Source organism: Tribolium madens, unplaced genomic scaffold (assembly GCF_015345945.1).
Source record: "Tribolium madens isolate multiple individuals breed KSU strain unplaced genomic scaffold, Tmad_KSU_1.1 Scaffold_96;HRSCAF=242;Tcas5.2_LG5, whole genome shotgun sequence".
In the NCBI taxonomy this organism is placed as follows: domain Eukaryota; kingdom Metazoa; phylum Arthropoda; class Insecta; order Coleoptera; family Tenebrionidae; genus Tribolium; species Tribolium madens.
Genome location: NW_025401068.1, coordinates 8,541,997 through 8,565,806, shown reverse-complemented (window position 1 = coordinate 8,565,806; position 23,810 = coordinate 8,541,997). Strand labels below are relative to the sequence as shown.

Genomic DNA, 23,810 nt, shown 5'->3' with positions numbered 1-23,810 from the left:
AATAAATTAGTTTTAAAAAACTATTGATGGCCCGACATAATCTGATTATCAGTTACATAACAGCAAAGGTGTCGTCCTTGCAAGGATGGGTTTTAATTGACAACCAATTTGAAACACGTTTTAWAAATTTAGAATAAATTAATCAAATCTCGGTTAGGTAAACCGCACATTTTTTTAATTCCAGACATTTATATCACCGTATCATTGTACCGTGAAGTTCAGGGTTAATTTCAGCTCTGACCCTGACACTCACAAACTGGTTAAAATATAAATTTTWGGAGAAAAGTCAAGTTTAATAAAAGGTGCAATRATTCAAATTATACGCTTGAGCAGTGTTGGAATTTGTCAGAGAATTTTACTCTGAAAAATTAAAAGATGAAACCTTTCACGATTTGATAAACCACGTCCTAATTTAAATAAATAACATGATCTGTGGCAGTGGTTCGCTTGAAGGCGCGTTGACTTCGTGAATAATTCTTGGTATTTTTTTCCCAAAAGCTTTGYTATTTTAAAAATAAATTAACTAATGTACGGCAAMCCTACTTTWCCAAAGTTGCGTCATCTCGTTGCATGTCGTCTCGACAATCCTGACACACAAATATGTTACTGTGTTWTGRGCACAGTAAAATAAAATTTAAATTYATCATCAGATCCAAAAAACAGTACAAATTAGGCATTCATTTATCTTAAAAATGCAATTGTTTTGCTTCCTGTAATTGTTTATGATTTATCGCTTCTGTTAAAAACCAATATCGGAACTGTGTCAGATGCAATCTGGAGTTAAAAACAAGTAAAGTATCTACCTACAATTGGGTATAAATAGGCACACATCTCTTTTACAATGCCGCTTACRAGAGTGAAAGTTTTTACTCTCCTTTCGATTTGATTAATAAATSTTTATAAAACTGATAAATCATCCAATTAGTCAAAATTAATTAAATTAAATTTGCTTATTAGTGGTTGTTCGWAAGAATTTTGATTTTAGGTCATTAGGTTTGATGATGATGCAATTAATTAAGATGGATGTCATTTGGGTACAAATTTGTTTAATTGCACAAGTTTAACATTGAGTGGCAAAACATTATTTGATATAAGGTGTAATAAGAAGAGACATCTATTGCACATAAACTATACTTTCTATTTATAGGAAGACGATARAGATGTCYCTACGATCTTAAATTTTATTGTGGTATTAACAAACAATTGTATTTTTGTACGTAAATATCAARTTTTGAATGAAACTGAGAAAGGGGGAATAAAGATGTCGTGGGTTCGTGTCTTGCTCTTTCATTAAAATATTGAATTTATTATGATTAAAACTTGATAATGATAACACTATAAATATTATCAATTTCTTCAACAAATTAATTTAATAATTAATTAATTTGATAATGACTGTTTATATCAGATAATCAATGTGTGTTTTTAAATTCTTTTAATATGTTTACCAAGAGTTTCAGCTATTTCTGAAATTGCGGTCATGAATAACTGCTACCAGCTCATCAGCATTGCCGACTAGGATAATCAAACATTTTCATTACATTTATTTTTATCCATATTGAGCACGACTTTTTTGTGAGAAAATTTACTTAATTTTATTAAAATTAATTAACTTAATTTAAAAAAAAATTAAAAATATTTTTCAGCTTAATACAAAAATAAATTATATTTATAAAATTCAAGTAATTCTTTTTCTTTAGTCTAGGCGTAGGGTGACAACAGAGTTGTTTATTATCAAATCATTTAATGCTTATTATGTAGATGTAAAGAAATTAATATTTTTTATTAATTTTGTTAAAAAATGTCCTGTTGGAACTGAAGGTATGTTTTACTGCCGGTGAAGAAATATCATAGACACAAAGATAATAACTCTTTGCTTCATTAACTTTGTACAATTGTTTTAAAGATCGACATAAAAACTAATAGATAATTGCCTTTTCCAAGGTAAAATTCGATCTAATTGTGAGTATAAAGCTCTATCACGATTAATCAGTTAGAAATAATCGGTTAAGGTTTTCTTGTTAGGAAAGCAGAGGAATAAAAGATGTGACTTAACCAGCAATTATAAAATGTACTCGTATTATCAATTAAATAAAGTACATTTTAATGATAATATTAACAAAATTTGTCAATTTTTTTCTACGTATGATGACGTTTTAATTTATTTTTTACACACGTGCAAAGAATTATTATATAAGAGCAATTAAAATAAAAACAAAGCATTTATCTACATTCTAGAATTAATTTAATAAGTTTGTAGTGTAAATAGCATATTAAAATTTAATATTCTTTACATCACATGCCGTATTCGAACAAATGAATTATTTTTAACGTTCAAACCTCAGGCCATATATCTAATCCATTTAATACATAATCTGTAAAAAAAAATTGCATCCTTGTGAATGTCGTAGTAAATCTGATCCCTGTGTCACCTCTATCATCGATGTTTACAAACATGCTGAGGTTTACTAATTAGTTCCAGTTGAAAGGTTAAGCTTATTTAACCGCAAAACAATGTTTTATAAAAATTGAATTATTACCATAAGTAAAATAAAACGCGACTGTTAAGTCTTGCACGTAATAAAGCATTTATTTTTATGAAATAATATAATACATAGGAGATAAATAAAAATAGAGAACCAAATCGTAAGCAGTTTACCATCGAGGATTGCTGTCACCGCGATAAAATTTCCGTTGTACCTTGCATCCGACATAATATGTACATCATTTATTACATAACTTATCACAGAAACTTATTTTATGATCATATCCAAGGTCGACAGCAATGCACACATCAAACATCGTCAAATAGGACCTATTTTCGCCTTCCCGCTCTTTCGGTGGTCGACGGCTGGGACGCTATCCAGTCGAGCGCCCTTTGGATGTTCGGCGGGATAGGGGGTGGCGTGGGCAGATGCGCCCCTTGGGGTTGGAAGCCCCCCTCGTCGTCCGCCACGTACGTGATAGAGATTTGGTTTCCCTCAGGATCGGTGTACGAATACGAGCCTTGAGCGACCACCGCATCCCCGTTTTCGGGGTCTTTGGACTTCTTCAGCGTTCCGGTTTCCTGGGCTTTGATCCCGTTTTCCGTCTCATAACTGCAAAGAAATTGCGTTATCCAATTTCAACACGGATTCCTACAAATGACATTTCCATACAATATAACAATGTTGTGTGATAAGCATCTTTATGCAATTTTGAGCTTATTATTTTCTGGGATTCAACAAACGACCTTTAACTTTCTCCGGATTTTTCACCCTGAATAAGAAGAATATCCACGAGAATWATTGTGATAGTTTTATTACTTTTCGTGATGAATAATTTACATGCATTAATAGCGATGTCGTGCACTTTCAACTTAATTAACTTATTTTAATTTAGTTTTGGGGTTACCTCCATTCGTAGCCGCCGTCGGGTAAAATATCGTTGGTCTGACTTATGATTTTTATTTCCTTTCCGGGGGTTTGTCCCACCTGGGGGGCGCCGCTCGCCAAATAAAGCCATGTCGTCAWAAACAAAACCTGAACCAAGGTTTGAAAAAATACATTTAAAAATCAAATAATTTTTGTATAAACGGTGAATAAAATATAAATAGTAATAATAAAAGTAGAGAAAAGTGGTGGATGCACTTACGTTGGTCCAGTCCATGGCACGGTGGTCACTAACCAAATGACAACAAAACAATATTTAAAACACCGATTGTTGAGTCTTCTTCTATTTATACTACCACATGTATGTGTTGGGTGTTATTACTTCCCCCTTCAATTGCATATCGAAGACGTTTATTACAACATTTGTAAATGGCATCATGCTGCGTCTTCCCACATCGTTATAATCTGTCATTGTTTACCTAGAAGTGCGAATATTTGCTTGGTCCATTGTAACTCACTGTACGCAGTATATTTTACTTTTTTCTAAACAATGTGATGAATCTTTATGTTGTTTTACTGCTGTATTTCATTATCGATGTTATGTGTATGACAATAACAACCTAAGTCATTTAATGAAATAAAATGAATGAGATTACGAGGGCAAATTTATTGAAATGTCTCAAAAGCGACGAGGTTAGATCAGCAGCGCTTTCTCAGATACGAGCTGCGATAACAATTTACAAATATGCAAATTTCATTACACTAGTAACAATTAAGATAATTTAATTAATTTTCCTCAAGAAACCATTTTTGCACGATCATCTAATTGAAAAAATTAATTATTATTCTCCTGTATTTTAATAGTAGGATGTAAAATGTTACTTCTGGACCAGGATATTTGGCGCCTTAAAAACAGGACCGAAAACTAAAAATATAGCTGTTTTTCCGAGGGTAAACAATCACAAATGACCTAAAATTGTTCAAAAATGATTACTTTCTATGCACCCTAAAAGTACTCAAGTTGCCTATATGTACCTCCAAAAATTAGGCACAACAAAAATAGTTAAAAATCACCCGAAGTCAAGCATAATTACCTTAAAAGAACACCCAAAAACCTTATAAAACCTCTTGTTTTTAGACATCCTAAAAAATTATTGAAAATCGCTCAAAGTTACATTAAAAGCAAACAAAATCTTTACAAAATGTTTTTATTACATTATTAATGTAACTTTGATAACATCTGGTATTCCAAGAATTTTATAACCTTGGATGTTTTCAGAATACGGATGCTTTTCTCAAGTAACGATTTTATCAAAAATTCTTAACGCATGAGTAAAAACACTCCAATTATTATCTGACTTATCCTGGGATAACATTGACTTTTAAGCAGACGTGTKTTAACAAGTCGTGAAACAAGAAAATGACACCTAAAATTTAAATTAACTGTTCCCAACTAATACTTAACTTGGTTTTTAAATTTTGTCTTTGTATTGTAACTTATTGCTAATTAAATCGTTACCTACATTGAGGTGGTGTAATTTTTTTAAGCTGGAGGCATTAGTAATAAGATGTTTCAGCTTTGACTGGTTAAGTCATATGAAGTTATAAATTCTCTTGGAAAGCTCATACACACCTTAATAAAAATGTCGTAAATAAGAATCGCACAGTAAAAATTTGAAATAAGTCATACTGTACTTTGTATGCAAGATTTGAATCTGCAATGGTTTGCTTGTATCTAAATTGTTGCAATATTTCCTGATACCATTAGTTAAAACCCACGGAATGATGGGTGGGTTGTWAATTTTTGTACAACTTTCTCAAGTTTCTATTTTATGAATTTTTTAAAATTTCAATTTTAAAAAAGTGTTTACCGGAAGAAATACGTCWAATCAGCAACAATAAAAATAAATAATATTCAAATTATGCATAATTATTTAATGTGATTTTGCTTACAATAGATAACACCTACATAGTTCACGCTTTCGATAAATCAAACATCCCAACTAATGAAAACAATTGGCGATAAATTATTATTTGTCTTGAAATACAGAATAAAGAATAAAAATAATAGTAAAATCGTCACTAGGTATTCTTTCATTGGAAATCTATTGTTTTTACTCTTATACTTTCGTAGGTCAAATTTATAATGTTATAGGTGAAGAATAAACGCAAAACTTGAATTTATAGCACGAATATATAAATTTTTCTTCTTTGATGTCTCAACAAAGGTGAATATTAAAAATTACTGTATAAAATTAAGGCGATTTTGCCTTAAAAGTGCAAAAACATATACTATTCGTACTAATAACCTTTAGATGAAATTAGACTAATTCAAGAATCTGGAAAGTCATGTTCTGTAATAATTTCGAGGTTTGGAAAACGTTCAAACAAATTTTAAATGCTGAGATTTGCAAATAAGAGTAGGTCATTTATTATATTTTTAAGAGAAAATCGATTGGTGTTAATGTGGTCGCTTGATTTGCAACGATCTRAACCGACAACAAATGCATTATGTTTAATAAATTAAAGATTTAAAGASTAGTCTGGCACCAATTTCGGTTGCACAATTTTCTGCATTTCTTTCATCGGTGTTACATCTCTAGTACTAGTAGTCATTTCTACTAATTTAATGTTTTTTCATTCCGTGAAAAGAAATATGGAAAAAGTTAACTGTTTCCACAAAACATCTTCTAAGAAATTGCTTTAATAACAGAGACAGGTGATGGCATTGACATTTATAAACGTGACTTATTAGCTTCAGAGCGGGTAAATATAAACTCTTCAGCATTCTATTATCGATAATCGTCATTTTATCAATCTCTGGAATCAACGTGTGAAATTATTATGTCACATTAATGAAATGACATTGATATTAGTCCGAGAGAAAGCTCGCGATTTTGTTAATTTACCGGTACCKATGTAAATGARTTTTGGTGCCGCTGGTATTAAAATTAGTTAACTCTATTRTAATATGTTTTTGGTAGAACAATTTGCATTCTTCAGATAATTTGCTACTTTTTATAGTGTCTGATATTTAAGAAATTTTCGCGATGTCTTATCATAATGATGCAAAGTRCACCGAAGGAGATAGCAAATGTGAAGGTCCTTCTTTTTATTATTTAATTAAAATAACTTTATAATGYAGTTTCTTAYTATTATGTAAATAACAGGCCCAATTGTTGGGATTACAAACTTTSAAAATAATTAATGTTATAATAACCACAATTATATTAACTTATGAGTAATTACTATTTTTTTATTTTATAAATCAAGTGCTTTTCAAGACTTAAATTTTTAGTCATCTCCTAACTTACAAAATACGTGAAAATCGATTTCGTTGACATTTAGCAGGAAAAAAAAGTTTTCCGCTTAATGAGGAATCTTGATTTACACATAGGTATGGGTACAGAATACATTATAAACGCTGTAGTTGAACTTTTATTAGTTTTATTTCTATTCGTGCATAAATCACGTTTTTTATTTATTTCTGTTTGCCTCTCGAGACACAATATAAAAATTACATTAATTTATTTTTTTTTAAATTAGCCAACATTTAATTATTATTACCATTTCTTTGGTGAGATGTCTTAATAAATTGTTTGTCAGTTTCTAATCTAAATCTAGATGACTACGAGCTTGTTGGTAATTTGTTTATATGATAGTTTTACTGCTGCAGGATATACCTAATAATGTTGTGCAACACTTCATTTTGCTCAAAAAGAGTTACTTTGTACCCGGAGAGCTAACAACTTGGTGTACAACGTTAAAAAGTAAATGTGAGGATCAGTTGCAGCATGATTATTATCAATTATTATGATTAAGCGGTGTTTGTGTTTATTAATATTTATGCGTTGGAAATAGGTGTAACACTTACTACTATAGAATGTGAATCTACTAGAAGTACGCATTTAGATAACTACGAATGTCATTATTTAAAATTTAACAAAAATCACAAATGATAAGTGTGAATCACAAAGCATCTAAAGCGTTTGACATTATGCAAATAAAACAATTTTATCATAGATCCAACGGTAACAAAACTAAAACTTTGTAATAACATATAGTAATATAAGTTTATTTTTGTAAGTAAATTTTGGGAAAATTATTCTAAAAAAATATCATTATCATTAGAAATATGGTATAGGTGTACTTACTAATATACTTATGTGTTTCTAATAATAACAATATTTATGGCTGGTTTTTACAAAAGTTCTTTTATTTTTTTTCCACAATCACTCTATAAAGAGACTTTATTCCACACTTTAGATGCGTATCAAGTACCACTTTATCTACTAGTGGAATAAAGTAACTTTATTCCACTGTTAGTAACCAGCACACCGCGTAACAGCTTACTACGTTTAACCGAAAGCACATTTGGCGTGACAATTAAATGTCAGTTTAATTTTTAATTAAGTTTGGAATAATTTGGGCCTGTGATTGTGGATAAAAAGTTATATTGCAGTCGTGTGTTAGGAACTGGCGTTCTCGCGGTTAAACATTCTTGCGTGGATAAAACGCTTCCTAACACTCTCTTACAATAAATAACTATTATTTTGCATTGAAAGTGAAAACTTTTGATTCTCTGACAAATTTATGATGAATGGAAATGCAGATGCAGAAATAAAATTATTCAAAATGGAAAAAATTTTACAGAAAAGTCACCAAGTATTTAAAATTGGATGAAAAACGTAATTTTTTCGTAAATATCGTTTTAAAAGATAAATAAAATAAAGTGTTACCTTTTTAAAATACGAGTATGTGTAAAAAAATATTATTAAAAATGTAGTACATATGTACTAAATCAAACGTTTATATCGTTACTCTCTTAAATCTTGAAAGGTGTACCTAATTACAATTACAAACTCTGTTATTTTCTTGACAAAAATAAGATACAACACAAAATACATGTCACATATAATTTAGATAGAGATTGTGTGTTGCATATTACAAGGTTTGTTATCTACTTCCCTTTAGTTGAAAAATATATATTAATAATAAATATAAATAAATAAATAAATATTAAGTAATAAATATCGATATTCTGATTCAATCAACAATTTTAAAATATTAATACATTGGTATCAAAACCTGGAAGCTGTTTAGAAATGTATTTTACCTAAAAAAAGTTTTTTTTACTTACTTAAATCAAATACTGCGAAAATTGTCTAGTATAGTAGCACGTACGTAACAACAGTTTGTATTAATTATTATTAAAATGTAATATTTAATAAACACGATTGTTGTAATTATTAGGAATATTTTATTTCCCTGGGTCGTAAAAGTGGAAAATACGTTGAATAAAAGTTATACATAGGCTACTTTTCAAACAGAGCTGTTAAATAAATTGTCTAACATACGTATACAGAAACTAAAAAAAACCAAACCAGCAATATTTGGCCGTTTTAATCTAAGACAACGAAAAACAAAAATTAAATAAGTATTTCTAATTTTGTTTTTATCACAGCTTTTTTGATTAATGAAGGAAGTTTCCCTAGACCCGGCAGTTCTGTTCCGTTTTGTTTTTTATTAGGTAGGCACTAAGTTTCTATAATACGGGTACTTAAGTTGTACCTACAGGGTTATTTATGAGATTTTTTGTGATTTTTTTYCCYYMAMCYWWTWWWMMWWWTKSMAMMAWTTYYTKRWTTWAWTTTTTTTWAAWWAWTWWWAMYKRAWYCMMSRWKGSYWWTWRTWRKYYTKKYSSYTTKRMMWTWAARSMAAAAAAATTATCTTTCAAACGATACATGTTTTGAGCTGATGGTAAAGTAGACACTTTGAACACCTTTTACATTGACTTAATTTGTTAACTTATTTGTTAAATTTTGATTAAATAGGTATAGGTTATCTGAAAATCTGCCATCTCTGGCAAATCTATTCAACTGACTTTGATTTCTAATTAAAAAAAAATAACATTTAATATAGTAGTTAGTGATATTGGTATTATTAGTTGCGGTAAAAAAATTCAGAAATACTTCTCTTGTGAATAACACTGTATGTATGCTACGTAAACAAGAACTTATATCTACAGGGTGTTAAAAAAATTGAGAGATGAGTACGCAAAGTAACGGCTTTGGAGATATCGAAAATKATTCGTTTTTTGAAACATTTATTTGCAGTCTGTTCAAACAAAAAAAGAGAAGCTTTTAGTGAAAATTAAAAAAAAATTACATCCGATATCTCCGAACCGTTACTTTGCGGACTCGTGTTTATTAGGACTTTTTTGTTTATTTTGGTCCATACTATTACCTCCTTAAATATTTTACAATCTTTTTTTAACATCCTGTATATAAAAAAGATTTAAAGCTGTAAGAAAATCCTCTAAATTTGTTGTATGCAACTAAACAAACATCTTAATTAGAGAAAAGATTGTTTAACTGCAAAACAATACATGGCAGGAGTAAAAATAAAACTTTAGTTAGAAAAAAGAATGCTTGATTTTACTAGTTACCAGAATAATACATATTATACATAAACAGAATATGAGATCACAGAATAGAAAACTTTTAAAGGAAGCAAATATTTGTTTCATTTTATGTACAGTAAATCAGTAATTAAATAATGAATGATTGATTATTTTTCTGCTAAAATTATGAGTACAATATTTTGAAAAATTTGATATAAATTACGTATTTATTAAAACTGAGTAAACTATAATTTTGTGTTGTTATTTTTGTACAGAAATTTATTATAATTATTAAGTACTGGTCAARTAAGTCCCTTTAAGAATTTTGCAAATGAAAGTTATTTTCTTTACAATTTTTAACCCTTTATTTYTTGACATTAAATTTTATTTTGGGCTCTATCCGCTTCCAAAGCTTTTAAAAGATCAGCCGGAATTGGCGGTGGTGTTGGCAGATGATTTCCTACTGGGAAGAATCCATTTTCATCAGCTATATATTCAACAGTGTAGACTACATTGTCAGGTCCTGTRTATTGATAAAATCCTTTTGCTCTCATAGTCTCTGCATCAGTTCCAACATTGTGAAGCTTTCCTGATTCTTCAGCAAGAATTTTGTTTTCTGTTTCATACCTACAGAAAAAATGTATTAGTACTTACAAACCATTGTTTTTTATAAACTTATTACTTACTCCCAATGATATCCATCTGTATCGACATCACCTAATTGCTTTATAATTTTCCATTTGCCTTCCTGGTAATTATTGTAAGTCTTTAGGGGTTGGCGAGTAGTGGGTGGATAAGTAGAGGGCCGAATGGTGCTACTTCTTGCAGTTCTTACGTCTATCACAGGCTGAATTACAGGTCGCTGTTTAGTATTTGAAGTCAGCAAATTGCTGTTTATTCCTACAATGTGTTTAAATATTTTAGTAAATATAGATATAGTTAAAACGTTTTTTTTTTTTTTTAATTAGAATGATTAATTTGTCGAAAATAAGAAAATCTAATTTAAGAAAATAAAATTATTTGGTAACTGTAAGTGTTTATAGTAAATTTGTTTTTTCAGTCTTCCATTTTTACTACTAATTTAAAACTAATCACTAGCGGACACGGAATTTTGGACGATTTGTCATTCGCCTAACATAAAAATGTAAAACGGTCCTTATGCAACTAACCTCAGTTATAATTTTTATCCTGGCAGTTAGAGAAAAAGTGACAACAGGTCAAAATAATTTATTGAACTTACATATATAAAAATATGTAGGTATTGCTGACATTGTTGTTTCGGAAAATCGACGCTAAAATAGTTATTTATTATACAAGACGATAAAATTGAATTTTATCTTTGAGAGCAATTTAGCGTYGAATCGTCAGCCGAGACGCTATTATGCTCGAAAAGATAATGAAAATTTTATCGTCGTGTACCTACAGTATAAAATTTTATTCAATCCTCACTAATTTTGTAGTCAATTTGGTCGATATTTATAAATGTCAAAGTAAAATTCAACAATGTCAAAGATCGTTAGCAACTAACAACCGCAGATATACAACAATGGATGTATTTTTTATCATCTAGACGACAAAATTTCATTTTAACATGAAGAAAAGAGTAGATAAAATTCAATTTTAACATAGAGGATTGAATAAATGAATTTCAACTAAAACTTTAAAATTTTAGTTTCAATCATAATGACAATAAAGCGTGGCTTTACATAGACATTTTTTGAACTGACATAAATTTGATGTCCAAAATTCCGTGTTCGCCACTATATTTTTTAAAGAAATATGWAACAATAAATTTATAAAATGCTTATGCAGGTTTTGTTTAGTTTTAATATTAAGCTAATAATTTAACAAATTTTTAAGTATTTATTGTACACATTAATATTATCATATTATATCGAGAGATTCAGATAATTTGTAATCGATTCATCTTTGGATCTAAAAACGTATGTCTGTTTTTCAACTAAGTGCACGTGAAACGTCAAATAAAATGACAAGTCGAAAGATAAAACGGCAAAATGGGCTAGAATTAGTCGCTGGCGTATCATAATAGAACAGTTAACGGTTTTCTTTGAAATCTTTTAAATCATAAATTTAGTTATTAAAATCGTAATTTTTTTGATCATACCATTTTACCTTTCGACTTGTCATTTTATTTGACGTTTCACAGACATACGTTTTCGGATTCAAAGATGACTCGATTACAAATATCTTGATCGCTCGATATGTAATATTAGTTTTAGAGCACTTTTCACTCCAATTTGCATAACATAGTTTTAAAAACACTTTTAACAGAAGACCAGATTTGCAATTCATATTTTAAATTTAAATTTATTCAATATTCTACTGCAATCATCACCAATTAGATAACATATAGTCTTGTTTTCTCCTTATGGTAAATTATTAAYTTTGCTCAACAAGATTTTCTTGTTATCTAAATTACTATTTTACGCTATTTTATTACCATTGAATTGGCCACTGTATCTCCCAGTACCGTCATCCTTGTATCCCCCAGTTCCATCATGAATGTACCTTCCGGAATTATCAGGAATGTATTGTCCTTCGTCAGATGGAATATATTGGCCTGAATTATCAGGCACGTATCGACCATCTTCTTCAACAGCCAAACTCAGGGAAATGGCACAAATGATTATCTGTTACATAAAGAGATTGAAGTAGACAAACACTAAGAAAATTTTGAGAAAAATGCTTAATTAGTGTATCACGCTCTCCCTAACTTTTTAAAAATTTTTTGAAACATGAGGATTTGAAATAAAAAAAAATTATCTACACTAAGTTCATGTGATCAAATACCTACTTACTTACGGTAGGTACCTATATTTTTAGAAATTATTTTAACACGGAAACAAAATTTAACTAAAATAAGTACTGGTGAGAGGTCAAAGGTACGAGTAGGTGCAAATCAAGAATTATTATTTGATTGAAATTTGTATTTTATCGTAATTTTGAACTTTTGGTAGTTTTTATTGATTTGTTCACACAGTTTACAAATTAAATGATTATTCTTACCACTGTACGTTCCCACAACTTAACTAACCTTCACGAAACATCAAGAAATGTCAAAATGTGAAGATGTATTACTTATCTCAAAAATTAAATATCCCACCACCACCTCACTTACCAGAACTTTCATTGTTRTGGTGTGGTGTGATTCACTGTGTATTATGAAGAACTGGTCGTCATCAAAGTTTTCATCGCTTATATGTAAAGTATAGGGTRTGATGAGGAAAGATAGGGATGTAGCTCAACCTACTCATCAATGTCAAGATTGCGTAACTTTATAAAGCATTACTAAACCAGTTTACCTTTTTGTCGATCATGTATTATTATCTTAAAGACGTCCAATAGAAAATCGCACATTCTTATGACAGTAATAACATTATTCAAATTTAAGCTATAGGTTTAACTTAAAAAAAAACTTTTATGATTTAGATATTAGATTTTCAATTTTGTCTCTTTTAAAATTGCTAGACTAATTGCTCTAATTCATCCTAGTGTCCGCCCACCTCATTGTTGTGATGTTTTTGGAGCCGGATTGGCACTTGGGATTTGAAATATGTAATTGTATTACAATAGTTTTTTTTGTTTTCTACAATTTTATGTGTTGAAACTATTCTAAACCAGATAAATGATCCATAATTTATCATTTTATTTCTTTCTTCATGGACATTTAGTTTGATTGTTTGACATTATTTATGTAAAGGTGGCATTAAAGCCTGTGAGAAAAATTAAAACGTGGGCTTTTGGACCGTCTCCCCTAAATTAAAAACAAAAAACTTTCTCCTGAAATATTTATTTATTTTATTACAAGTGGTGTCACAACCTTTGCTAGGACTAAACTAGGTTTGCTYCATCTTACACAATATGAATAAATATTTTACTCAAACGTGAATTMAAAATTGAATCAATTATATGTTTTACTGATTAATTCGATAATAACCATCGTGACTTTACAAGTCTATTATTATTATAATCATTGCAGCTCGATCTTGGATTACCTAGATGTTAAGATCAGTTATAATAAATTCTCGCCAAGACCTGGCAAAAATTTYAACATTAAAACAAAAAATTTGCACTTGAATATCGGAATAAGGAAACAGGTAGGAGTATATTCGATTGCAAATATCGGCATAACTCAGGAAGAAATATTTCTCTTGCCTGATGGAACATGTTCTGTTASAGATAATTTACTATTAACTTATGCAAGGTGACAGAATAATCATGTCGAAGTGGTCGATTTCATTACTATGATCTAAACAAAGATGAGCAAGAATGTGGGTTCGGTTTATGCATGTTTACTAATTTTGTTCTATGGTATTTAGTTCATGAATGGCAAGGTCAATTTGYATTTTGATTTATTTGAACGTAATTGAATTTGATCACAATGCGTACAGGAAGCGGGAAATGACATTTAAATAATAAATATTGATCCGATTTCATCTGCAAATATCAATCATTTGGATCAGATTACGTGGCAAAAATGATGCTCATAACATTTAAATACAAGGTCGGTATGTGTGTCATGTGCCAATTTACTTCAATTCTCTGTGAAATATTTTCATTTAAATAACATTTTAAGAGCTTTAAGAAAATATTTCAAACAATGGTTTTAATTATGTAAACAAACAATGATTATCATATTGAATCGATAAATTCCATTGAGAAACGACACTAATGTTAAAACACAATTGGGTCACTAATGTTTATTTTCAAAATGAGATTGTTAGAAAAATACACAGGTAAATTATTACGTCAATTATCAAATAAGGCATTATGACGTAGTCGCTGTTCTACTTGTTAGAGAAAATTTCAACTTATAAAATTTAAGAGTACAATGGAGGCGTTTGGAGCAAAATTCTTAGATTATCGCATAATAAACCTACGCAATGAAACTTAAGGTAAAAACTAAAAAAAATTACTTTTGTTTAGAAAATAAGTTCTAAAATGCGTATATAACCTCATGACCTGATTACCCTTATTTCTGATCAAACATAACACTTATTTTTATTCTAAGATCATGAGTCAAAAGAAGTAGGTACATGTGTTTGTGTATACCTACATTTGAGGAAGAGTTGAATAAAAAACAATTTTTCCTATAATTATTTTAGTCTGAACAATAAAGAATTAAAAAACTGGAAACCAAAAGGGTCAAGTCCCCAGAATAGAATAAATATAAAAAAAATACCAATCATGTTGCTAAAATATAATGAATTATGTATAGATACGCATATACTGTTATATTTGTTTCCTTACGTATAAGGACTTAATGATGTTGTAAATTAAGAACTAAATGTGTAATAGAAATGACTGATTTATAGACAGGTGCTAATTGAAAGTAATTAAGTGTCATTAGAAATTATTCTATTAAAGAGTTGAGGTATTTTTATTACCTGCTTTGTGAATGTATGCATGAAATAGTATGACTTGTAGACAAATTTTTTATAAAAAAATTTAACCAAAAAAATATTTTTTATTTTTTGAGAAGTGTTATATTTCAAAGCTAAAAAACATTACATAACACTACAATTTTTAATAWTTTTTTTATTAAAGAAAACACTGATGCCTATACCACATCGATTCTTTTGAAATGATGTTTAAATGAGTGCCCGAAATTTTTTAGATACGTAAACCCCTCTTAAACTCTATCTCTGGCTGCGCCACTGGCGTACTGCATGTAATAAAATTCTCCGATTTATATTTTTTTCTTAGATAGGCTCATTTCATTACAAACTTGTATTTTAAGTTGCCTGATCAACGTTTGATAAAGTTAATGATGATTTTGTGAAATTCTATTTTTTAAATATATTTTCAGAGTTAGCAAAAAAGTATTACCCACTATTGCCCCAGCAGACCCCTGAGGAAAAAAAGCTTTTTTTACAATATCTAAATCTTTTTGACTCATATTCTGAATCGCAAAATAAAGAGACATAACTTTAGGAACTTAGAAAAACACATTAAATAAACGTTGCGAATTATTTTTTTTTAAACTGACTGAAAACTTATAAGAGCTGGAAGAAAATGACTTGTTTTTAACAAACAGTTAAGAACCCTTTCAATAAAATAGGTCTCTGAAATTATTTAGCTAATGGCTTTTAAAATTTTTCTAGCAAATAATTTAATTGACATTTTATGATACTTATGGAAGATACGTATCTAAATTTAATAAAAATGCAAAATGCATGTTTATATTTAAATAACACTTGTTTAACAATAATAAACAGAATTAAACAAATACAATATTTTTATATTTTATGTAAATTGAAAAACGTTGATATGTTTATAGAGGTAAACACGTTCAAAATTGAAATTATAATATTTACTTACAACTTTATGTATTAACAAAGATGATTATAATTGTTACATCAATAAACGCCATAATTATTATTAATAATCATGTCTAACATGAGAATTTCATGATCTCAAGTAATTAATAATTTATTCGCAAAATTATTCCTCATTACTTGTCAGATTTTATTTTCACTATTATGAAATTTGTTGTTTTTGTTATTTATATTATTCTGTTCGTCTTAATTAAGCAATATCACCTTTAAAATGTTTAAAAATTGAGGCGAAATTTTGCATTATTAGCATATATCATACATTAAATAAACATTTCTTAATTCTTCAACAAAGTCTTTATTAATACTAAAGTTATATACATAGTATAAGAGTCAAAAACGTAATATTCACAAAATACAAATTACAACTCTCCAATGGAACGTTGATATTCAAGTGATCGTAAAATAGCTTCCGGAATTGGTGGAGGAGTCGGCAAATGGGCAGCACTGGGAACAAAACCATTTTCATTGGCAGTATAATCSACACGATAAACCAMATTATCGGGTCCGGTGTACTCAAAGTAACCATTGGCTTGCATTGCTTCATTTTGAGTACCCACATTGGCTAATTTTCCTTGCTCTTCACCCAAAATCTTATTTTCAGTTTCATACCTATACAGAATAAAATTATAAAAAAAAGAATAGTAAAAAGATACTTACAAATAGTGGTAACCATCAGGTTCGATTTGTTCTTCTTTGCGGAGGATGGCATAATGTCTGTTGTCGTAATAGCCGGCGGCGGAACTTTGTACTGGGGCGGCGACAGAGCCTCTATAAACGGCACCTCCGGAAACACCACTACCAACAACACCGGATCTGGTTCCGGTGATAACGGCACCACCGGCGGATCCAGTTCTCGTTCCGGTGATAATCGCACTACCAGTGCCAATGGAGGCAGTTCTAGTTCCGGTATAAACAGCCGCAGATTTGGCGGGTTGTACCGAAACTACAAAAGTACCTCCACGTCTCGAACCGCCTATGAATGCGCCACCGCTGCCTCCACTGCCTCCACTGCCCCCAAATTGATCAGCTTGGTGGACGTATTTATCGTAAGTGCCACGGTAAGCCCCGGAGTCGTCGGGTCGATAGGCACCACTGTCGTCGGGGTGGTAGGACCCATCATCCGCTCCGTTATAGGCCCCGGAGTTATCCGGGTAATACCGCCCATCATTAATGTCAATCTGGCGGGGAGTTTGAGCGACGCTCAAAGCCACCAAAGCTAATATCACAATGATCTACAATTGAAAATTAGGACATTTTTTAAGTTAAAATTCTTTGACTTACGGCTCTCATGGTGGTGAAACTGATTGTGAAAAAGTTGAGCTGGATAGTCTAGTATTTATACAAAATGACCAATGTGGCATTTATGAGATTTTTATGCGTTGGTTTATAGAATCTCATAATTATTCCCCCTCTTTCTATTAAACTAATTCATATGGAATCATCCTTAACAATCAGTGGTCTTCAACATTTTTTGCACAGTTGGTGGTTCAACTTGATTTATTTTTACGCGTCTTTAAACAATGGGTAAGTATAATTTTTTATTTTAAAATGTCAATATTAATACCATAAAAAAGGTTTTGTTGACAGTTCTTAGTAGAAAATAAATTATTGCTTGACTTAGTCCGGGTGCAGAGATGTTTATATTTAGCAATTTAGATTTTATTGTAAAGTCTGTGATTTATGTGGCACATATTTGCCTATTTAATTTTTTGTCAAATATTTCGAGAAACATTAAAATTTAATAATATCTACTTAATTAGTATTTTTTACGTAGATGTTACATTTTATAAATACTTTTAAAACGACGTTAAAAAAATTGTTGCGGTTTTTATTGCTGAAGAAAACATGTTCCAGTTGAAAACTTTTGACAACTTCTGATTAAATGTCAACAAAAAGGCTTGGATAATATATTTTGTAGTCTTATAAAGTGCATATTATTGTAACCGCTTTACATATTAATATTTTATCCAATGACAAATTTTTATTTCGACATGATGTTTATTGCATTTGGGTAAGAAACTAAAATATATTGAGGGAATTACTGGGAAAAATGTAACCTTCTCTTGGCGGTTTTCCGGTAGTACTAAGTCGGAATTGTTCAAACCTTTAATATTATTAATAGAATAAACAATATTTATGAAACCATAACTTTAATATGAATGTATAAAGATGCTGCAAAGTTCAAGATGCTTATTTTAATTAAGTTTTATACATATTCTCAGTTCATATAAGGTAAATATAGAATTTTCATGTTAATTTGAGTCCCACGAACAATTAAAAACAGATTGCTACAGGTTCGAAAATAATGACATCCTCATAACTCTTTATGAATAATCCTGCGGTTCTGACCCAAATTAGAATATTAAATGTCAACTAAATAGTTAAAATTCATGAAGAAGTCTTAATATTATTTCCACTTCAAATATTTTTACTTAAAATACGATTGTTTTTTGACGTAGAAAGGGATTTTCAATGTCGTCTGAACAGCTATAATTTAGTTATTAAGCAACATTTTTCTTGTTTAGGCATTAAGCTGCTAGTAATATCAAAACAAAACAAGTCGTAAAAATATAAACAAATTCATTGTAAATGTCTACAAATGATAAGTTAATTAATAAGTCAAGAAAATTATTTTTTGAATAAAATTGTTTCTTGCTGCAGGTATACGTTTGTTGAAAAAATTGTTTTTGGGGACTGGGTATCAAAAATCACCATTTTACGTACTATTTTATTGAGTCCGGGAATGACTCATTTTAGAGACTTAAATGAGTCCCTAAAACAACAATTTTTGGGAGCGTATAAAAAAATTGAGTTTACTAATCATGTATTGGACAATGGATCTTTTTCAAAAATAAATATTATATTTTTAATAAAAAGTGCTGTTCACATGTTTAAACTTCTTCTTTGTGTTTAATAAGTTTGGAGAAGGAAAATTAAAAATTAATTTTTATTATGAAGAAAAAATAAAGCGACTCAAAATTACAATTTACTTCTCAAAAAATTTGTTCAATTAAATAAAGACAATTTAGAAGCAGCATTGTAATAAAAAATGATTAATTGTAATATATTTTAAAATAAGGAGCACTTACTTAACGCGTTAAGAAATTAATGGAAACAGGAATTGTTCCATTTCCCAAGATTTATTTAGATTCTTACTGCAACAACTTTCACTAGACAACATTAAACTTGGATAGACCACATAATATTTACAACTGTTTTAGAAGTTGCATAAACAATAAGCTCAATTTTATAAATTATAAATTTCCTTCCAACAGGGAATATGACGACTATTCATTTAGTTTGTTAGTAGGAAAGTGTTGTATGTATCTATGGAAGTCTGGAAGTGGTCTGAAATAAACATTGTTACTTCCTTGAATGAAAATGTCCTCATTCTCGGGATTAAAATACTATTTTTTTCCTTGGTACTTATATAAATAACAATTATTAATACCTCAAAATAACAAATATCAAATTTATATATGAAATAAAAGTTTATTGCTTTTTTGTATAGTTCCAAACTCCACTTTAAATCTATATATACAAAACTAATATATTTTAACCAATTCCGCCACCGGTCAAAGATGCCAAAGTAGCTGAATTTAAAAACAATCCAGGTTCAGGGCGCATTCTTGATGGAATCGGTGGGATTCCGGGCATAAGTGCAGATCCTAATCGTAAAGAAACCTGTGGCCTGTACCCATTTTCGTCAGCTTCATACTCCACGTGATACGTTTTTCCGTCAGTTCCGACAAATGCATAAAATCCTCTAACAACAATTATTCCATTATCTCCTCTAGTATTATCAAAGACCCCGGTTTCTTCACGCTCAGAATCTCTCGTTCTGTATCTACGAAATTGTAACATGTACTACAGATAAATGTTATTRTAAATTAATTAACTCACCTGAAGTGATAACCATCTTCATTGATATCATTTTCGTATTCCACAGCCGGACTTATAATATCACCACGTTGAAATTTACATTCAAGAATAATTRCACAAAACGTTAAAAAGAAATACAGTTTTTTCATTATTTTTAAACTTGTGACAAGGAGCACTAACATAAAACCGCTAATCACTTAGAACCTACTGAAAGGAAAGCCWGTTCTTTCCTAGGTTTGACAATCATAAAAATTATTTTGTATTGAAATTGCTCTTAAATCTCTTATTAGTCGTTATGTAATACGATTCATTATGTTTCTCTTCAGCTTCAAGCATAAGATTACTTGTTCATTGTGTTAAATACCACGTCACTTCAATACCAGGATACTGAGTAAATAAAAAAGTGTTTGATTTGTAAAACACTTTATTTGTTTGTTTAATTTCATGTATTATATTCTTGTTATTGTTATTGAATGGGAGAAATTATCCAATTAAATACTGGGTGATAGTAGAGCTCAAAAGAAGTCAAAATAACTAAACTTGTCTTATCCGAATGTTTATGGTTTCAGAGATATAGACGGTGCGATCCAACCTCCACTTTCGCGTGGCAAAAATTGTCAAAAAATGCAATATAAACGAAGATTAAACTTTTTGAATACTTTATCTCAAAGTTTACATTCGGTAACATTTTAAGTAATGAAATTTGGTGATATCTCTTACAAAAAAATTGATCCAAATTTGTTTCAGTTTTATGATTTTTTTATGCCCCTATTTTGTGTAACAATGTAATAGATTTTGAAGAACTAACCTCAGAGATCATTTTGTTTACAACTTGAGTTGGTGAAGTTTAAAGCTGCACTCCAAATTTAAATTTATTTAACGATACTTTAAAATCACCCTGTAAATAATGTCACGCGCACATTCATTAATGTCTCGCCAATAAAATATGTATTTTATTCCAGATTTTAGATGCTTACAGTAATAATAAAAAACCGAGTAAAAAAGAGACCAGTAGATTTATTGAAGAATTCTTAAATTTTCCTARCCAAGCCCACCTCCAGCCAAACTGGCAAGTGCTGCACTACTTATTCTTACTTCCTCGTCTTCCTCACTTAGCGCAATTGTTTCAAACTGATACCCATTTTCATCAAGGGTGTAATCCATCAGATACACATTTGGGTCTTCTCCAATATATCGAAATATTCCTTCCGCTCTCACAATAACACCATCTCTACTTTTCACTAATTTTCCGGTTTCAGTATGAATAATACTTTTATTCCGACTTTCACAACTAAATTTTTAACATTAGGTAGTTGTGAAGCAGGTCGTAAGGCTTACCTTAAGCCATATCCGTTTTCATCAATACTGTGTTCGAAAATATTTTCAGCGTTTTCAAACTCATTTTCACTACAAGTTAGTTTCAGCACTAAAGTACAAAAGAAGGCAGTTTTAGAGCGCATCTTCAATGCAAGCATGAGCTAAACAAGTAGGTATTTGACTAAACTGCTATAATAGTCAAGATGTTTTAATAACAGCAGACAGTAACATCTTGATTTATTGATTCACAAGGTTACAAAAATAATTGTTGTTTCGTAGTAAACAAACGAATTAATTTTAGGAACAATTTATATCACTTTTTTGGTCCAAATACTTGCTATACTATTTCAAATTTTAACAATTATGCACTTATTTTTTATAAAGTTGTAAAATCATATTATCATCTTCGATTATTTTTCAACATTTGCTACAAATTACATTTTACACTAAATTTTACATTAAAAATATAAGTAACACATAAGTAATAAAAATTCAGTGATTAGTCGTCATTCATCTGCAAACACTGGCTTTTAGAAGGTAATTTCATTTCGCACAAGGTTACTATTTATTGTAAAAGATTTCTCTTAATTATTTTACTATTATTATAGTTCCTTCATTATTAATCTATGTCTTTATTAATTAATAAATTTTATAGTAATGGTATCATAAAAAGCAAAACCTTGAAAAAATCATAAATTATACTAAACTTAGTTTACCTACTATCATTTCAATATATGTAGATTAACATTTACTGAATTACATAGAGGATCAAGTCACGGAAATAATAAATAATTTCAATTTCATAGAAATAAAATCAAACAAAGCTTCAACAAGGACAAACATAAGAAAAGCTTTGTTTTTTCTTTCTTCAAACCTGAACTAAATTTCTTTTATACGAAATGTGTCATAAACATCAATACGTGTTGTTTTAAAGTAATATAAAATTAAGTATGAGAGTGTTAAGTAGCACTGTAATTCTTGTAAATTGTACCTTATGCATGCATAGGTGCAATCATTTGGTAATCATGAAAGAAGTTCATCGGTAGAGGCATCACATAGTGTTACCAGAGTGTGTAATTATCGTATTTAGCATTAAATTGCAATTATAAATTTGCAATCATGATTGTATTAGATATTATAAAAATGTTTTTATTTAAAAATAAAACATGAATGRATACAAAATTATCATACGTTACTCAATTGATCAAGTAAAAATAAAGACCATTGAGAAAACTTTCGCTAAAACAACATTTTATCTTATTTTTACATCGACCGTTTGTAAATTGTTTTTATAGATTTTCATATATCAGCAATAAGAATTGAGAATTGAGAATTTTACTATAAAAACCGGTTAATAAAAAAAATCTGTCAAGTAAAGCTGCAATTTTATGACTATTTATATTACACCTGTTTGCATTATTATTACTTTTAAAATTAAAATGTCATTCAAAATTATAAAATGTCAATATATGGATGCGCAATAGTAATGGTACACTGACTATAATTTATAATCATTGCAAAATATCTACAATCCTTAAATTGTAAGTTCATATTTGACACGAAAAATATATATCCAAGAATGAATAATCTACATAATTATGTTTATTATCTGCAATGATAAATTATAAATAACTCTTCCGTAATTTTTAATAATCACGATTTTATCCAGGATGTTATATTAGAAAATACCTTATTTTTTCAACATAAAATAAAAACCAGTATTTTGTTAATTTAACAATTTATTAACTTGCTAATTCGTAATCGAATCTATGTTTTGTTATAATAAAAATCACACGCCATAGCAATAAATATTGTACAAAGTCAGCCACTTAATTATTGTCTCCTAAAGCCTCTGGTACCTTCTTCTGGTTCTGGATGGGCCGCGATCCATTCCAAAGCCCTTTGGATCTGAGGCGGAATGGGTGGAGGGACCGGGAGATGGGCTCCTTGGGGTTGGAAACCATTTTCGTTGGCGATGTATTGAAGGGAAATTGGAGTTCCGTCAGGGGCCGTGTATTGGAAAGAGCCTTGAGCTTCTTCGGCGGGTTCTGGACCATTAGCATTTTTCAACACACCTTGTTCTTGAGCTGCAATACCGTTTTCAGTTTCGTAACTACCAGACAAAGATATTAATCATCGATGACACGTTTTGGAGATTTTACAATTACCTCCATTGATATGAACCATCGAAGTTTACATCCTGCGATTGTCTTAGGATGGCGATGGGTTGGCCGGGTTGAGGCTGCCGGTAAGCCCCTCTTTGGGCCAGGGCACAGGCGAGGATCGCCGTAAAGATTATCTGGACAATAAATCAAAATTTGATAATTAACATGAAAATGAGACAAATTATGGCTAATTTTCATATCGGTGCTATGGTCAAAACAAATTAATTATATTTTACATGGTTAATCAAATTATAACTTAATTATCACCGTTTTTAATAATGACTTTGATCTTAAAATATTTCCATCACCAAAT

The 23,810-nt window shown here is 29.7% G+C and overlaps 6 protein-coding genes across 6 annotated transcripts in view; all 6 read right to left on the bottom strand.

The window, feature by feature from the left end:
• Positions 1-2,564: 2,564 nt before the first annotated feature.
• Positions 2,565-3,788, bottom strand: LOC123012773 (endocuticle structural glycoprotein SgAbd-4-like). The gene is made up of 3 exons (XM_044410895.1): positions 3,634-3,788; positions 3,394-3,521; positions 2,565-3,098 (listed from the first exon to the last, which is right to left on the bottom strand). The coding sequence occupies exons 1-3, from the start codon at positions 3,646-3,648 to the stop codon at positions 2,816-2,818; spliced, it is 426 nt and encodes a 141-aa protein (XP_044266830.1). The 5' UTR covers positions 3,649-3,788; the 3' UTR covers positions 2,565-2,815.
• A 6,357-nt stretch (positions 3,789-10,145) lies between these two features.
• LOC123012656 (larval cuticle protein LCP-30-like) lies at positions 10,146-13,030 on the bottom strand. Its single transcript, XM_044410715.1, has 4 exons — positions 12,914-13,030; positions 12,236-12,425; positions 10,461-10,674; positions 10,146-10,401 (listed from the first exon to the last, which is right to left on the bottom strand). Exons 1-4 carry the CDS (start codon positions 12,923-12,925, stop codon positions 10,152-10,154), a joined length of 666 nt encoding a protein of 221 aa, XP_044266650.1. The 5' UTR covers positions 12,926-13,030; the 3' UTR covers positions 10,146-10,151.
• A 3,378-nt stretch (positions 13,031-16,408) lies between these two features.
• On the bottom strand, positions 16,409-17,559 carry LOC123012655 (larval cuticle protein LCP-30-like). Its single transcript, XM_044410714.1, has 3 exons — positions 17,415-17,559; positions 16,791-17,365; positions 16,409-16,742 (listed from the first exon to the last, which is right to left on the bottom strand). The coding sequence occupies exons 1-3, from the start codon at positions 17,421-17,423 to the stop codon at positions 16,493-16,495; spliced, it is 834 nt and encodes a 277-aa protein (XP_044266649.1). The 5' UTR covers positions 17,424-17,559; the 3' UTR covers positions 16,409-16,492.
• A 2,060-nt stretch (positions 17,560-19,619) lies between these two features.
• Positions 19,620-20,855, bottom strand: LOC123013156 (endocuticle structural glycoprotein SgAbd-9-like). Its single transcript, XM_044411532.1, has 2 exons — positions 20,037-20,855; positions 19,620-19,980 (listed from the first exon to the last, which is right to left on the bottom strand). Exons 1-2 carry the CDS (start codon positions 20,195-20,197, stop codon positions 19,689-19,691), a joined length of 453 nt encoding a protein of 150 aa, XP_044267467.1. The 5' UTR covers positions 20,198-20,855; the 3' UTR covers positions 19,620-19,688.
• A 93-nt stretch (positions 20,856-20,948) lies between these two features.
• Positions 20,949-21,496, bottom strand: LOC123013157. The gene is made up of 2 exons (XM_044411533.1): positions 21,354-21,496; positions 20,949-21,306 (listed from the first exon to the last, which is right to left on the bottom strand). Exons 1-2 carry the CDS (start codon positions 21,488-21,490, stop codon positions 21,057-21,059), a joined length of 387 nt encoding a protein of 128 aa, XP_044267468.1. The 5' UTR covers positions 21,491-21,496; the 3' UTR covers positions 20,949-21,056.
• Positions 21,497-23,053: 1,557 nt separating this feature from the next.
• The window catches only part of LOC123012617 (endocuticle structural glycoprotein SgAbd-2-like), a 1,203-nt gene continuing 446 nt past the window's right edge, over positions 23,054-23,810 (bottom strand). The window contains exons 2-3 of the mRNA XM_044410656.1: positions 23,501-23,631; positions 23,054-23,445 (exon numbers count right to left, since the gene is read on the bottom strand). Coding sequence (XP_044266591.1) covers positions 23,166-23,445; positions 23,501-23,631 — 411 coding nt within the window. The 3' untranslated portion in view covers positions 23,054-23,165. The remainder of the gene's footprint in view (positions 23,446-23,500; positions 23,632-23,810) is intronic.